We start from the raw sequence: 18,718 nt of genomic DNA on the forward strand, positions 1-18,718 counted from the left end.
AGAGACATGGAGACTGGGGCTGAATCAGGGAGACTGGGGCTGAATCAGTAGAGACATGGAGACTGGGGCTGAATCAGGGAGACTGGGGCTGAATCATGGAGACTGGGGCTGAATCATGGAGACTGGGGCTGAATCAGTAGAGACATGGAGACTGGGGCTGAATCAGTAGAGACATGGAGACTGGGGCTGAATCAGTAGAGACATGGAGACTGGGGCTGAATCAGGGAGACTGGGGCTGAATCATGGAGACTGGGACTGAATCAGTATAGACATGGAGACTGGGGCTGAATCAGTAGAGACATGGAGACTGGGGCTGAATCATGGAGACTGGGGCTGAATTAATATAGACATGGAGACTGGGGCTGAATCAGTAGAGACATGGAGACTGGGGCTGAATCATGGAGACATGGAGACTGGGGCTGAATCATGGAGACTGGGGCTGAATCAGTAGAGACATGGAGATTGGGGCTGAATCAGTAGAGACATGGAGACTGGGGCTGAATCAGTAGAGACATGGAGACTGGGGCTGAATCAGGGAGACTGGGGCTGAATCAGTAGAGACATGGAGACTGGGGCTGAATCAGGGAGACTGGGGCTGAATCAGTAGAGACTGGGGCTGAATCATGGAGACTGGGGCTGAATCAGTAGAGACATGGAGACTGGGGCTGAATCAGTAGAGACATGGAGACTGGGGCTGAATCAGTAGAGACATGGAGACTGGGTTCGAATCAGGGAGACTGGGGCTGAATCATGGAGACTGGGGCTGAATCATGGAGACTGGGACTGAATCAGTATAGACATGGAGACTGGGGCTGAATCAGTAGAGACATGGAGACTGGGGCTGAATCATGGAGACTGGGGCTGAATCAGTAGAGACATGGAGACTGGGGCTGAATCAGTACAGACATGGAGACTGGGGCTGAATCAGTGTAGACATGGAGACTGGGGCTGAATCAGTATAGACATGGAGACTGGGGCTGAATCAGTGTAGACATGGAGACTGGGGCTGAATCAGTATAGACATGGAGACTGGGGCTGAATCAGTATAGACATGGAGACTGGGACTGAATCAGTATAAACATGGAGACTGGGGCTGAATCAGTATAGACATGGAGACTGGGACTGAATCATGGAGACATGGAGACTGGGGCTGAATCAGTATAGACATGGAGACTGGGGCTGAATCATGGAGACATGGAGACTGGGGCTGAATCAGTATAGACATTGAGACTGGGGCTGAATCATGGAGACATGGAGACTGGGGCTGAATCAGTAGAGACATGGAGACTGGGACTGAATCAGTATAGACATGGAGACTGGGGCTGAATCATTATAGACATGGAGACTGGGGCTAAATCAGTATAGACATGGAGACTGGGGCTGAATCAGTATAGAGATGGAGACTGGGGCTGAATCAGTATAGACATGGAGACTGGGGCTGAATCATGGAGACTGGGGCTGAATCAGTAGAGACATGGAGACTGGGGCTGAATCAGTAGAGACATGGAGACTGGGGCTGAATCAGTATAGACATGGAGACTGGGGCTGAATCAGTATAGACATGGAGACTGGGACTGAATCAGTATAGACATGGAGACTGGGGCTGAATCAGTATAGACATGGAGACTGGGGCTGAATCAGTATAGACATGGAGACTGGGGCTGAATCAGTATAGACATGGAGACTGGGACTGAATCAGTATAGACATGGAGACTGGGGCTGAATCATGGAGACATGGAGACTGGGGCTGAATCAGTATAGACATGGAGACTGGGACTGAATCAGTAGAGACATGGAGACTGGGGCTGAATCAGTATAGACTTGGAGACTGGGGCTGAATCAGTAGAGACATGGAGACTGGGGCTGAATCAGTATAGACATGGAGACTGGGGCTGAATCAGTAGAGACATGGAGACTGGGGCTGAATCAGTATAGACATGGAGACTGGGGCTGAATCAGTAAAGACATGGAGACTGGGGCTGAATCATGGAGACTGGGGCTGAATCAGTAGAGACATGGAGACTGGGACTGAATCAGTAGAGACATGGAGACTGGGACTGAATCAGTATAGAGATGGAGACTGGGGCTGAATCAGTATAGACATGGAGACTGGGGCTGAATCAGTAAAGACATGGAGACTGGGGCTGAATCAGTATAGACATGGAGACTGGGGCTGAATCAGTAGAGACATGGAGACTGGGGCTGAATCAGTATAGACATGGAGACTGGGACTGAATCAGTAGAGACATGGAGACTGGGGCTGAATCAGTATAGACATGGAGACTGGGGCTGAATCAGTAGAGACATGGAGACTGGGGCTGAATCAGTATAGACATGGATACTGGGACTGAATCATGGAGACTGGGGCTGAATCAGTAGAGACATGGAGACTGGGGCTGAATCAGTATAGACATGGAGACTGGGGCTGAATCAGTATAGACATGGAGACTGGGGCTGAATCATGGAGACTGGGGCTGAATCAGTAGAGACATGGAGACTGGGACTGAATCAGTAGAGACATGGAGACTGGGACTGAATCAGTATTGAGATGGAGACTGGGGCTGAATCAGTATAGACATGGAGACTGGGGCTGAATCAGTATAGACATGGAGACTGGGGATGAATCAGTAGAGACATGGAGACTGGGGCTGAATCAGTAGAGACATGGAGACTGGGGCTGAATCAGTATAGACATGGAGACTGGGGATGAATCAGTATAGACATGGAGACTGGGGCTGAATCAGTAGAGACATGGAGACTGGGGCTGAATCAGTATAGACATGGAGACTGGGGCTGAATCATGGAGACTGGGGATGAATCAGTATAGACATGGAGACTGGGGCTGAATCAGTGTAGACATGGAGACTGGGGCTGAATCAGTATAGACATGGAGACTGGGGCTGAATCAGTATAGATATGGAGACTGGGGCTGAATCAGTATAGACATGGAGACTGGGACTGAATCAGTATAGACATGGAGACTGGGGCTGAATCAGTATAGACATGGAGACTGGGGCTGAATCATGGAGACTGGGACTGAATCAGTATAGACATGGAGACTGGGGCTGAATCAGTGTAGACATGGAGACTGGGGCTGAATCAGTGTAGACATGGAGACTGGGGCTAAATCAGTGTAGACATGGAGACTGGGGATGAATCAGTATAGACATGGAGACTGGGGCTGAATCAGTAGAGACATGGAGACTGGGGCTGAATCATTATAGACATGGAGACTGGGGCTGAATCAGTATAGACATGGAGACTGGGACTGAATCAGTATAGACATGGAGACTGGGGCTGAATCAGTATAGACATGGAGACTGGGGCTGAATAAGTAGAGACATGGAGACTGGGGCTGAATCAGTATAGACATGGAGACTGGGGCTGAATCATGGAGACTGGGGCTGAATCAGTATACACATGGAGACTAGGGCTGAATCAGTAGAGATATGGAGACTGGGGCTGAATCAGTAGAGACATGGAGACTGGGGCTGAATCAGTATAGACATGGAGACTGGGGCTGAATCAATAGAGACATGAAGACTGGGGCTGAATCAGTAGAGACATGGAGACTGGGGCTGAATCAGTATAGACATGGAGACTGGGGCTGAATCAGTATAGACATGGAGACTGGGGATGAATCAGTATAGACATGGAGACTGGGGCTGAATCAGTATAGACATGGAGACTGGGGCTGAATCAGTATAGACATGGAGACTGGGGCTGAATCAGTAGAGACATGGAGACTGGGGCTGAATCAGTAGAGACATGGAGACTGGGGATGAATTAGTATAGACATGGAGACTGGGGCTGAATCAGTAGAGACATGGAGACTGGGGCTGAATCAGTATAGACATGGAGACTGGGGCTGAATCATGGAGACTGGGGATGAATCAGTATAGACATGGAGACTGGGGCTGAATCAGTGTAGACATGGAGACTGGGGCTGAATCAGTATAGACATGGAGACTGGGGCTGAATCAGTATAGATATGGAGACTGGGACTGAATCAGTATAGACATGGAGACTGGGGCTGAATCAGTAGAGACATGGAGACTGGGGATGAATTAGTATAAACATGGAGACTGGGGCTGAATCAGTAGAGACATGGAGACTGGGGCTGAATCAGTATAGACATGGAGACTGGGGCTGAATCATGGAGACTGGGGATGAATCAGTATAGACATGGAGACTGGGGCTGAATCAGTGTAGACATGGAGACTGGGGCTGAATCAGTATAGACATGGAGACTGGGGCTGAATCAGTATAGATATGGAGACTGGGACTGAATCAGTATAGACATGGAGACTGGGGCTGAATCAGTATAGACATGGAGACTGGGGATGAATCAGTATAGACATGGAGACTGGGGCTGAATCAGTATAGACATGGAGACTGGGGCTGAATCATGGAGACTGGGACTGAATCAGTATAGACATGGAGACTGGGGCTGAATCAGTGTAGACATGGAGACTGGGACTGAATCAGTATAGACATGGAGACTGGGGCTGAATCAGTGTAGACATGGAGACTGGGGCTGAATCAGTATAGACATGGAGACTGGGGCTGAATCAGTATAGACATGGAGACTGGGGCTGAATCAGTAGAGACATGGAGACTGGGGATGAATCAGTATAGACATGGAGACTGGGGCTGAATCAGTATAGACATGGAGACTGGGGCTGAATCAGTAGAGACATGGAGACTGGGACTGAATCATGGAGACTGGGACTGAATCAGTATAGACATGGAGACTGGGGCTGAATCAGTATAGACATGGAGACTGGGGCTGAATCAGTGTAGACATGGAGACTGGGGCTGAATCAGTATAGACATGGAGACTGGGGCTGAATCAGTATAGACATGGAGACTGGGGCTGAATCAGTATAGACATGGAGACTGGGGCTGAATCAGTATAGACATGGAGACTGGGGCTGAATCAGTATAGACATGGAGACTGGGGCTGAATCAGTAGAGACATGGAGACTGGGACTGAATCATGGAGACTGGGACTGAATCAGTATAGACATGGAGACTGGGGCTGAATCAGTATAGACATGGAGACTGGGGCTGAATCAGTAGAGACATGGAGACTGGGGCTGAATCAGTATAGACATGGAGACTGGGGCTGAATCAGTAGAGACATGGAGACTGGGGCTGAATCATGGAGACTGGGGCTGAATCAGTATAGACATGGAGACTGGGGCTGAATCAGTAGAGACATGGAGACTAGGGCTGAATCAGTAGAGACATGGAGACTGGGACTGAATCAGTATAGACATGGAGACTGGGGCTGAATCAGTATAGACATGGAGACTGGGACTGAATCAGTAGAGACATGGAGACTGGGGCTGAATCAGTATAGACATGGAGACTGGGGCTGAATCAGTATAGACATGGAGACTGGGGCTGAATCAGTATAGACATGGAGACTGGGGCTGAATCAGTATAGACATGGAGACTGGGGCTGAATCAGTATAGACATGGAGACTGGGGCTGAATCAGTGTAGACATGGAGACTGGGGCTGAATCAGTATAGACATGGAGACTGGGGCTGAATCATGGAGACTGGGACTGAATCAGTATAGACATGGAGACTGGGGCTGAATCAGTATAGACATGGAGACTGGGACTGAATCAGTATAGACATGGAGACTGGGGCTGAATCAGTATAGACATGGAGACTGGGACTGAATAATGGAGACATGGAGACTGGGGCTGAATCAGTATAGACATGGAGACTGGGGCTGAATCATGGAGACATGGAGACTGGGGCTGAATCAGTATAGACATTGAGACTGGGGCTGAATCATGGAGACATGGAGACTGGGGCTGAATCAGTAGAGACATGGAGACTGGTACTGAATCATTATAGACATGGAGACTGGGGCTGAATCATTATAGACATGGAGACTGGGGCTGAATCAGTATAGACATGGAGACTGGGGCTGAATCAGTATAGAGATGGAGACTGGGGCTGAATCAGTATAGACATGGAGACTGGGGCTGAATCATGGAGACTGGGGCTGAATCAGTAGAGACATGGAGACTGGGGATGAATCAGTGTAGACATGGAGACTGGGACTGAATCAGTAGAGACATGGAGACTGGGACTGAATCCGTATAGACATGGAGACTGGGGCTGAATCAGTAGAGACATGGAGACTGGGACTGAATCAGTAGAGACATGGAGACTGGGGCTGAATCAGTAGAGACATGGAGACTGGGGTTGAATCAGTATAGACATGGAGACTGGGGCTGAATCAGTATAGACATGGAGACTGGGGCTGAATCAGTAGAGACATGGAGACTGGGGCTGAATCAGTATAGACATGGAGACTGGGGCTGAATCAGTATAGACATGGAGACTGGGACTGAATCATGGAGACTGGGGCTGAATCAGTATAGACATGGAGACTGGGACTGAATCAGTAGAGACATGGAGACTGGGGCTGAATCAATATAGACATGGAGACTGGGCCTGAATCATGGAGACATGGAGACTGGGACTGAATCAGTAGAGACATGGAGACTGGGGCTGAATCAGTAGAGACATGGAGACTGGGGATGAATCAGAATAGACATGGAGACTGGGATGAATCAGTGTAGACATGGAGACTGGGCCTGAATCAGTAGAGACATGGAGACTGGGGCTGAATCAGTATAGACATGGAGACTGGGGCTGAATCAGTAGAGACATGGAGACTGGGGCTGAATCAGTAGAGACATGGAGACTGGGGCTGAATCATGGAGACTGGGGCTGAATCAGTATAGACATGGAGACTGGGGCTGAATCAGTAGAGACATGGAGACTGGGGCTGAATCAGTAGGGACATGGAGACTGGGGCTGAATTAGTGTAGACATGGAGACTGGGACTGAATCAGAATAGACATGGAGAGTGGGACTGAATCATGGAGACTGGGGCTGAATCAGTATAGACATGGAGACTGGGGCTGAATCAGTATAGACATGGAGACTGGGGCTGAATCAGAATAGACATGGAGACTGGGACTGAATCATGGAGACTGGGGCTGAATCATGGAGACTGGGGCTGAATCAGTATAGACATGGAGACTGGGGCTGAATCATGGAGACTGGGGCTGAATCAGTATAGACATGGACACTGGGGATGAATCAGTAGAGACATGGAGACTGGGGCTGAATCAGTAGAGACATGGAGACTGGGGCTGAATCAGTAGAGACATGGAGACTGGGGCTGAATCATGGAGACTGGGGCTGAATCAGTATAGACATGGAGACTGGGGATGAATCAGTAGAGACATGGAGACTGGGGCTGAATCAGTAGAGACATGGAGACTGGGGCTGAATCAGTAGAGACATGGAGACTGGGGCTGAATCATGGAGACTGGGGCTGAATCAGTATAGACATGGAGACTGGGACTGAATCAGTAGAGACATGGAGACTGGGGCTGAATCAGTAGAGACATGGAGACTGGGGCTGAATCAGTAGAGACATGGAGACTGGGGCTGAATCATGGAGACTGGGGCTGAATCAGTAGAGACATGGAGACTGGGGCTGAATCAGTAGAGACATGGAGACTGGGGCTGAATCATGGAGACTGGGGCTGAATCAGTATAGACATGGAGACTGGGGCTGAATCAGTAAAGACATGGAGACTGGGGCTGAATCAGTAGAGACATGGAGACTGGGGCTGAATCAGTATAGACATGGAGACTGGGGCTGAATCAGTAGAGACATGGAGACTAGGGATGAATCAGTGTAGACATGGAGACTGGGTCTGAATCAGTATAGACATGGAGACTGGGGCTGAATCATGGAGACTGGGGCTGAATCAGTATAGACATGGAGACTGGGGCTGAATCAGTATAGACATGGAGACTGGGTCTGAATCAGTATAGACAAGGCGACTGGGGCTGAATCATGGAGACTGGGGCTGAATCAGTAGAGACATGGAGACTGGGGCTGAATCAGTATAGACATGGAGACTGGGGCTGAATCATGGAGACTGGGGCTGAATCAGTAGAGACATGGAGACTGGGGCTGAATCAGTAGAGACATGGAGACTGGGGCTGAATCAGTATAGACATGGAGACTGGGGCTGAATCAGGGAGACTGGGGCTGAATCAGTAGAGACATGGAGACTGGGGCTGAATCAGGGAGACTGGGGCTGAATCATGGAGACTGGGGCTGAATCATGGAGACTGGGGCTGAATCAGTAGAGACATGGAGACTGGGGCTGAATCAGTAGAGACATGGAGACTGGGGCTGAATCAGTAGAGACATGGAGACTGGGGCTGAATCAGGGAGACTGGGGCTGAATCATGGAGACTGGGGCTGAATAATGGAGACTGGGACTGAATCAGTATAGACATGGAGACTGGGGCTGAATCAGTAGAGACATGGAGACTGGGGCTGAATCATGGAGACTGGGGCTGAATCAGTATAGACATGGAGACTGGGGCTGAATCAGTAGAGACATGGAGACTGGGGCTGAGTCATGGAGACATGGAGACTGGGGCTGAATCAGTATAGACATGGAGACTGGGGCTGAATCAGTATAGACATGGAGACTGGGGCTGAATCAGTATAGACATGGAGACTGGGGCTGAATCAGTATAGACATGGAGACTGGGGCTGAATCAGTAGAGACATGGAGACTGGGGCTGAATCATGGAGACTGGGGCTGAATCAGTATAGACATGGAGACTGGGGCTGAATCAGTAGAGACATGGAGACTGGGGCTGAATCAGTAGGGACATGGAGACTGGGGCTGAATCAGTGTAGACATGGAGACTGGGACTGAATCAGAATAGACATGGAGACTGGGACTGAATCATGGAGACTGGCGCTGAATCAGTATAGACATGGAGACTGGGGCTGAATCAGTATAGACATGGAGACTGGGGCTGAATCAGAATAGACATGGAGACTGGGACTGAATCATGGAGACTGGGGCTGAATCATGGAGACTGGGGCTGAATCAGTATAGACATGGAGACTGGGGCTGAATCAGTATAGACATGGAGACTGGGGCTGAATCATGGAGACTGGGGCTGAATCAGTATAGACATGGAGACTGGGGATGAATCAGTAGAGACATGGAGACTGGGGCTGAATCAGTAGAGACATGGAGACTGGGGCTGAATCAGTAGAGACATGGAGACTGGGGCTGAATCATGGAGACTGGGGCTGAATCAGTATAGACATGGAGACTGGGACTGAATCAGTAGAGACATGGAGACTGAGGCTGAATCAGTAGAGACATGGAGACTGGGGCTGAATCAGTAGAGACATGGAGACTGGGGCTGAATCATGGAGACTGGGGCTGAATCAGTAGAGACATGGAGACTGGGGCTGAATCAGTAGAGACATGGAGACTGGGGCTGAATCATGGAGACTGGGGCTGAATCAGTATAGACATGGAGACTGGGGCTGAATCAGCAAAGACATGGAGACTGGGACTGAATCAGTAGAGACATGGAGACTGGGACTGAATCAGTATAGACATGGAGACTGGGGCTGAATTAGTAGAGACATGGAGACTGGGACTGAATCAGTATAGACATGGAGACTGGGTCTGAATCAGTATAGAGATGGAGACTGGGGCTGAATCAGTATAGACATGGAGACTGGGGCTGAATCAGTATAGACATGGAGACTGGGGCTGAATCAGTATAGACATGGAGACTGGGGATGAATCAGTATAGACATGGAGACTGGGTCTGAATCAGTAGAGACATGGAGACTGGGGCTGAATCAGTAGAGACATGGAGACTGGGGCTGAATCAGGGAGACTGGGGCTGAATCATGGAGACTGGGGCTGAATCATGGAGACTGGGACTGAATCAGTATAGACATGGAGACTGGGGCTGAATCAGTAGAGACATGGAGACTGGGGCTGAATCATGGAGACTGGGGCTGAATCAGTATAGACATGGAGACTGGGGCTGAATCAGTAGAGACATGGAGACTGGGGCTGAATCATGGAGACTGGGGCTGAATCAGTAGAGACATGGAGACTGGGGCTGAATCAGTAGAGACATGGAGACTGGGGCTGAATCATGGAGACATGGAGACTGGGGCTGAATCAGTATAGACATGGAGACTGGGGCTGAATCAGTATAGACATGGAGACTGGGGCTGAATCAGTATAGACATGGAGACTGGGGCTGAATCAGTATAGACATGGAGACTGGGGCTGAATCAGTGTAGACATGGAGACTGGGGCTGAATCAGTATAGACATGGAGACTGGGGCTGAATCATGGAGACAGGGACTGAATCAGTATAGACATGGAGACTGGGGCTGAATCAGTATAGACATGGAGACTGGGACTGAATCAGTATAAACATGGAGACTGGGGCTGAATCAGTATAGACATGGAGACTGGGACTGAATCATGGAGACATGGAGACTGGGGCTGAATCAGTATAGACAAGGAGACTGGGGCTGAATCATGGAGACATGGAGACCGGGGCTGAATCAGTATAGACATTATGACTGGGGATGAATCATGGAGACATGGAGACTGGGGCTGAATCAGTAGAGACATGGAGACTGGGACTGAATCAGTATAGACATGGAGACTGGGGCTGAATCATTATAGACATGGAGACTGGGGCTGAATCAGTATAGACATGGAGACTGGGGCTGAATCAGTATAGAGATGGAGACTGGGGCTGAATCAGTATAGACATGGAGACTGGGGCTGAATCATGGAGACTGGGGCTGAATCAGTAGAGACATGGAGACTGGGGATGAATCAGTGTAGACATGGAGACTGGGACTGAATCAGTAGAGACATGGAGACTGGGACTGAATCAGTATAGACATGGAGACTGGGGCTTAATCAGTAGAGACATGGAGACTGGGACTGAATCAGTAGAGACATGGAGACTGGGGCTGAATCAGTAGAGACATGGAGACTGGGGCTGAATCAGTATAGACATGGAGACTGGGGCTGAATCAGTATAGACATGGAGACTGGGGCTGAATCAGTAGAGACATGGAGACTGGGGCTGAATCAGTAGAGACATGGAGACTGGGGCTGAATCAGTATAGACATGGAGACTGGGGCTGAATCATGGAGACTGGGGCTGAATCAGTAGAGACATGGAGACTAGGGCTGAATCAGTAGAGACATGGAGACTGGGGCTGAATCAGTAGAGACATGGAGACTGGGGCTGAATCAGGGAGACTGGGGCTGAATCAGTAGAGACATGGAGACTGGGGCTGAATCAGGGAGACTGGGGCTGAATCATGGAGACTGGGGCTGAATCATGGAGACTGGGGCTGAATCAGTAGAGACATGGAGACTGGGGCTGAATCAGTAGAGACATGGAGACTGGGGCTGAATCAGTAGAGACATGGAGACTGGGGCTGAATCAGGGAGACTGGGGCTGAATCATGGAGACTGGGGCTGAATCATGGAGACTGGGACTGAATCAGTATAGACATGGAGACTGGGGCTGAATCAGTAGAGACATGGAGACTGGGGCTGAATCATGGAGACTGGGGCTGAATCAGTATAGACATGGAGACTGGGGCTGAATCAGTAGAGACATGGAGACTGGGGCTGAATCAGTATAGACATGGAGACTGGGGCTGAATCAGTATAGACATGGAGACTGGGGCTGAATCAGTATAGACTGAGAGACTGGGGCTGAATCACTAGAGACATGGAGACTGGGGCTGAATCATGGAGACTGGGGCTGAATCAGTATAGACATGGAGACTGGGGCTGAATCAGTAGAGACATGGAGACTGGGGCTGAATCAGTAGGGACATGGAGACTGGGGCTGAATCAGTGTAGACATGGAGACTGGGACTGAATCAGAATAGACATGGAGACTGGGACTGAATCATGGAGACTGGGGCTGAATCAGTATAGACATGGAGACTGGGGCTGAATCAGTATAGACATGGAGACTGGGGCTGAATCAGAATAGACATGGAGACTGGGACTGAATCATGGAGACTGGGGCTGAATCATGGAGACTGGGGCTGAATCAGTATAGACATGGAGACTGGGGCTGAATCATGGAGACTGGGGCTGAATCAGTATAGACATGGAGACTGGGGATGAATCAGTAGAGACATGGAGACTGGGGCTGAATCAGTAGAGACATGGAGACTGGGGCTGAATCAGTAGAGACATGGAGACTGGGGCTGAATCATGGAGACTGGGGCTGAATCAGTATAGACATGGAGACTGGGACTGAATCAGTAGAGACATGGAGACTGGGGCTGAATCAGTAGAGACATGGAGACTGGGGCTGAATCAGTAGAGACATGGAGACTGGGGCTGAATCATGGAGACTGGGGCTGAATCAGTAGAGACATGGAGACTGGGGCTGAATCAGTAGAGACATGGAGACTTGGGCTGAATCATGGAGACTGGGGCTGAATCAGTATAGACATGGAGACTGGGGCTGAATCAGTAAAGACATGGAGACTGGGACTGAATCAGTAGAGACATGGAGACTGGGACTGAATCAGTATAGACATGGAGACTGGGTCTGAATCAGTAGAGACATGGAGACTGGGACTGAATCAGTATAGACATGGAGACTGGGTCTGAATCAGTATAGAGATGGAGACTGGGGCTGAATCAGTATAGACATGGAGACTGGGGCTGAATCAGTATAGACATGGAGACTGGGGCTGAATCAGTATAGACATGGAGACTGGGGATGAATCAGTATAGACATGGAGACTGGGTCTGAATCAGTAGAGACATGGAGACTGGGGCTGAATCAGTAGAGACATGGAGACTGGGGCTGAATCAGGGAGACTGGGGCTGAATCATGGAGACTGGGGCTGAATCATGGAGACTGGGACTGAATCAGTATAGACATGGAGACTGGGGCTGAATCAGTAGAGACATGGAGACTGGGGCTGAATCATGGAGACTGGGGCAGAATCAGTATAGACATGGAGACTGGGGCTGAATCAGTAGAGACATGGAGACTGGGGCTGAATCATGGAGACTGGGGCTGAATCAGTAGAGACATGGAGACTGGGGCTGAATCAGTAGAGACATGGAGACTGGGGCTGAATCATGGAGACATGGAGACTGGGGCTGAATCAGTATAGACATGGAGACTGGGGCTGAATCAGTATAGACATGGAGACTGGGGCTGAATCAGTATAGACATGGAGACTGGGGCTGAATCAGTATAGACATGGAGACTGGGGCTGAATCAGTGTAGACATGGAGACTGGGGCTGAATCAGTATAGACATGGAGACTGGGGCTGAATCATGGAGACAGGGACTGAATCAGTATAGACATGGAGACTGGGGCTGAATCAGTATAGACATGGAGACTGGGACTGAATCAGTATAAACATGGAGACTGGGGCTGAATCAGTATAGACATGGAGACTGGGACTGAATCATGGAGACATGGAGACTGGGGCTGAATCAGTATAGACAAGGAGACTGGGGCTGAATCATGGAGACATGGAGACTGGGGCTGAATCAGTATAGACATTATGACTGGGGATGAATCATGGAGACATGGAGACTGGGGCTGAATCAGTAGAGACATGGAGACTGGGACTGAATCAGTATAGACATGGAGACTGGGGCTGAATCATTATAGACATGGAGACTGGGGCTGAATCAGTATAGACATGGAGACTGGGGCTGAATCAGTATAGAGATGGAGACTGGGGCTGAATCAGTATAGACATGGAGACTGGGGCTGAATCATGGAGACTGGGGCTGAAACAGTAGAGACATGGAGACTGGGGATGAATCAGTGTAGACATGGAGACTGGGACTGAATCAGTAGAGACATGGAGACTGGGACTGAATCAGTATAGACATGGAGACTGGGGCTGAATCAGTAGAGACATGGAGACTGGGACTGAATCAGTAGAGACATGGAGACTGGGGCTGAATCAGTAGAGACATGGAGACTGGGGCTGAATCAGTATAGACATGGAGACTGGGGCTGAATCATGGAGACTGGGGCTGAATCAGTAGAGACATGGAGACTGGGGCTGAATCAGTAGAGACATGGAGACTGGGGCTGAATCAGTAGAGACATGGAGACTGGGGCTGAATCAGGGAGACTGGGGCTGAATCAGTAGAGACATGGAGACTGGGGCTGAATCAGGGAGACTGGGGCTGAATCATGGAGACTGGGGCTGAATCATGGAGACTGGGGCTGAATCAGTAGAGACATGGAGACTGGGGCTGAATCAGTAGAGACATGGAGACTGGGGCTGAATCAGTAGAGACATGGAGACTGGGGCTGAATCAGGGAGACTGGGGCTGAATCATGGAGACTGGGGCTGAATCATGGAGACTGGGACTGAATCAGTATAGACATGGAGACTGGGGCTGAATCAGTAGAGACATGGAGACTGGGGCTGAATCATGGAGACTGGGGCTGAATCAGTATAGACATGGAGACTGGGGCTGAATCAGTAGAGACATGGAGACTGGGGCTGAATCATGGAGACATGGAGACTGGGGCTGAATCATGGAGACTGGGGCTGAATCAGTAGAGACATGGAGATTGGGGCTGAATCAGTAGAGACATGGAGACTGGGGCTGAATCAGTAGAGACATGGAGACTGGGGCTGAATCAGGGAGACTGGGGCTGAATCAGTAGAGACATGGAGACTGGGGCTGAATCAGGGAGACTGGGGCTGAATCATGGAGACTGGGGCTGAATCATGGAGACTGGGGCTGAATCAGTAGAGACATGGAGACTGGGGCTGAATCAGTAGAGACATGGAGACTGGGTTCGAATCAGGGAGACTGGGGCTGAATCATGTAGACTGGGGCTGAATCATGGAGACTAGGACTGAATCAGTATAGACATGGAGACTGGGGCTGAATCAGTAGAGACATGGAGACTGGGGCTGAATCATGGAGACTGGGGCTGAATCAGTAGAGACATGGAGACTGGGGCTGAATCAGTATAGACATGGAGACTGGGGCTGAATCAGTGTAGACATGGAGACTGGGGCTGAATCAGTATAGACATGGAGACTGGGGCTGAATCAGTGTAGACATGGAGACTGGGGCTGAATCAGTATAGACATGGAGACTGGGGCTGAATCAGTATGGACATGGAGACTGGGACTGAATCAGTATAAACATGGAGACTGGGGCTGAATCAGTATAGACATGGAGACTGGGATTGAATCATGGAGACATGGAGACTGGGGCTGAATCAGTATAGACATGGAGACTGGGGCTGAATCATGGAGACATGGAGACTGGGGCTGAATCAGTATAGACATTGAGACTGGGGCTGAATCATGGAGACATGGAGACTGGGGCTGAATCAGTAGAGACATGGAGACTGGGACTGAATCAGTATAGACATGGAGACTGGGGCTGAATCAGTAGAGACATGGAGACTGGGGCTGAATCAGTAGGGACATGGAGACTGGGGCTGAATCAGTGTAGACATGGAGACTGGGACTGAATCAGAATAGACATGGAGACTGGGACTGAATCATGGAGACTGGGGCTGAATCAGTATAGACATGGAGACTGGGGCTGAATCAGAATAGACATGGAGACTGGGACTGAATCATGGAGACTGGGGCTGAATCATGGAGACTGGGGCTGAATCAGTATAGACATGGAGACTGGGGCTGAATCATGGAGACTGGGGCTGAATCAGTATAGACATGGAGACTGGGGATGAATCAGTAGAGACATGGAGACTGGGGCTGAATCAGTAGAGACATGGAGACTGGGGCTGAATCAGTAGAGACATGGAGACTGGGGCTGAATCATGGAGACTGGGGCTGAATCAGTATAGACATGGAGACTGGGACTGAATCAGTAGAGACATGGAGACTGGGGCTGAATCAGTAGAGACATGGAGACTGGGGCTGAATCAGTAGAGACATGGAGACTGGGGCTGAATCATGGAGACTGGGGCTGAATCAGTAGAGACATGGAGACTGGGGCTGAATCATGGAGACTGGGGCTGAATCAGTATAGACATGGAGACTGGGGCTGAATCAGTAAAGACATGGAGACTGGGACTGAATCAGTAGAGACATGGAGACTGGGACTGAATCAGTATAGACATGGAGACTGGGGCTGAATCAGTAGAGACATGGAGACTGGGACTGAATCAGTATAGACATGGAGACTGGGTCTGAATCAGTATAGAGATGGAGACTGGGGCTGAATCAGTATAGACATGGAGACTGGGGCTGAATCAGTAGAGACATGGAGACTGGGGCTGAATCAGTATAGACATGGAGACTGGGGCTGAATCAGTATAGACATGGAGACTGGGGATGAATCAGTATAGACATGGAGACTGGGTCTGAATCAGTAGAGACATGGAGACTGGGGCTGAATCATGGAGACTGGGGCTGAATCAGTAGAGACATGGAGACTGGGGCTGAATCAGTATAGACATGGAGACTGGGGCTGAATCATGGAGACTGGGGCTGAATCAGTAGAGACATGGAGACTGGGGCTGAATCAGTAGAGACATGGAGACTGGGGCTGAATCAGTATAGACATGGAGACTGGGGCTGAATCAGTAGAGACATGGAGACTGGGGCTGAATCAGGGAGACTGGGGCTGAATCATGGAGACTGGGGCTGAATCATGGAGACTGGGGCTGAATCAGTAGAGACATGGAGACTGGGGCTGAATCAGTAGAGACATGGAGACTGGGGCTGAATCAGTAGAGACATGGAGACTGGGGCTGAATCAGGGAGACTGGGGCTGAATCATGGAGACTGGGGCTGAATCATGGAGACTGGGACTGAATCAGTATAGACATGGAGACTGGGGCTGAATCAGTAGAGACATGGAGACTGGGGCTGAATCATGGAGACTGGGGCTGAATCAGTATAGACATGGAGACTGGGGCTGAATCAGTAGAGACATGGAGACTGGGGCTGAATCATGGAGACATGGAGACTGGGGCTGAATCAGTATAGACATGGAGACTGGGGATGAATCAGTAGAGACATGGAGACTGGGGCTGAATCAGTAGAGACATGGAGACTGGGGCTGAATCAGTAGAGACATGGAGACTGGGGCTGAATCATGGAGACTGGGGCTGAATCATGGAGACTGGGGCTGAATCAGTGTAGACATGGAGACTGGGGCTTAGTTCTCATTCTCCAGGTGAACATGAGAAATCAACTTCACTCTTGAAATTCAACTCAGGGGAATCCCCAAAAAGCTTGGATGAGACGGCAACCCCATATTACTATGCCCTCCACCCTCGCTTTTAATCCCTGTAGACTCGTCAACTAAAATGGCTCACAATCTACCACTTTACTTGAATGACGACCAATAGTCTGTAAATCAACTGAGCGAGTGCTCTCATTTGACCAATGAGAATACAGCCTGGTTCTCTGTGTCTCATGGATTTGATCCAGTCACCATCACAACCTTTATACTCCTCACCCTTCCTCACCCTTCCTCACCTCTACAACCCCTCCTCACCCCTCCTCACCCTTCCTCACCCTTCCTCACCCCTACTCACCTCTCCTCACCTCTACACTCCTCCTCACCTCTCCTCTCCTCACCTCTACACTCCTCCTCACCCCTCCTCACCTCTCCTTATCCCTGCACTCCTCCTCAACCCTCCTCACCCCTCCTCTCCTCTCCTCCCCCTTCCTGAACCTCTCCTCACCCCTCCACCCCTCCTCACCCCTCCTCTCCCCTCCTCACCACACCATCATCCTCTGTACCTTCTGGATGAAGTTCTCCACTTTGTTCTGCAGGCCCCACCACTTGAACTTGACTGTCACCAGTTTGTAGGCACACATGTGTGGGCAGTCTGTCTTCTTAGGGAGCTCCTTCTGCACGCACGCACACACACACACACACACACACACACACACACACACACACACAGTCACAAACATACATGTTTTATTGTACTGTAATGTTGAGGGAGTTAGTGCACAAGCAGACCAATGCTGCAAACACAAAGACACTCTCTGCTGTACCTTCCAGTCTGGTCCAAGTGGTCCTCTTCCAGTCTTCACTGACTTAAACTTAGAGGGGTCCTCCTCCGGCTTGTAGTCCTGGAGAGAGGGATGGATGGAGAGAGAGAGAGGGATGGAGAGAGAGAGAGAGGGTTGGAGAGAGAGAGAGAGGGTTGGATGGAGAGAGAGAGAGAGAGAGAGGGATGGAGAGAGAGAGAGAGGGTTGGAGAGAGAGAGAGGGTTGGAGAAAGAGAGAGAGAGGGTTGGAGAGAGAGAGAGAGGGTTGGAGAGAGAGAGAGAGGGTTGGAGAAAGAGAGAGAGAGGGTTGGAAAGAGAGAGAGGGTTGGAGAGAGAGAGAGGGTTGGAGAGAGAGAGAGAGAGAGAGAGAGAGAGAGAGAGAGAGAGAGAGAGAGAGAGAGAGAGAGAGAGAGAGAGAGAGAGAGAGAGAGATAGGGTTGGAGAAAGAGAGAGAGAGACAGAGGCAGCAAATGTCAAATTGGATTTCACCAAATTACCGTACGACAGACCACATATGCACCCTGCCTACTTGACAAAGAAATAAACCAAAACAAAGTCTTTTCATGCTTTGTTTATTTACAAAAAGCTTTGGACTCAATTTGGCACGAGGGTCTGCTATACAAATTTATGGAAAGTGGGCCCTGACAGACCTGGGCCCTGTCAGACCTGGGCCCTGTCAGACCTGGGCCCTGTCAGACCTGGGCCCTGACAGACCTGGGCCCCGACAGACCTGGGCCCTGACAGACCTGGGCCCCGACAGACCTGGGCCCCGACA

General features: G+C 50.1%; 1 protein-coding gene across 1 annotated transcript in view; it reads right to left on the reverse strand.

Moving 5' to 3' along the window:
- Window positions 1–18,718, reverse strand: part of LOC129846085 (phosphatidylinositol transfer protein alpha isoform-like) — a gene marked incomplete at its 5' end in the record, with an annotated part of 70,389 nt that overhangs the window by 48,367 nt on the left and 3,304 nt on the right. The window contains 2 exons of the mRNA XM_055914077.1: window positions 17,686–17,796; window positions 17,947–18,024. Coding sequence (XP_055770052.1) covers window positions 17,686–17,796; window positions 17,947–18,024 — 189 coding nt within the window. The remainder of the gene's footprint in view (window positions 1–17,685; window positions 17,797–17,946; window positions 18,025–18,718) is intronic.

Source organism: Salvelinus fontinalis, unplaced genomic scaffold, assembly GCF_029448725.1.
Source record: "Salvelinus fontinalis isolate EN_2023a unplaced genomic scaffold, ASM2944872v1 scaffold_0448, whole genome shotgun sequence".
Lineage (NCBI taxonomy): Eukaryota > Metazoa > Chordata > Actinopteri > Salmoniformes > Salmonidae > Salvelinus > Salvelinus fontinalis.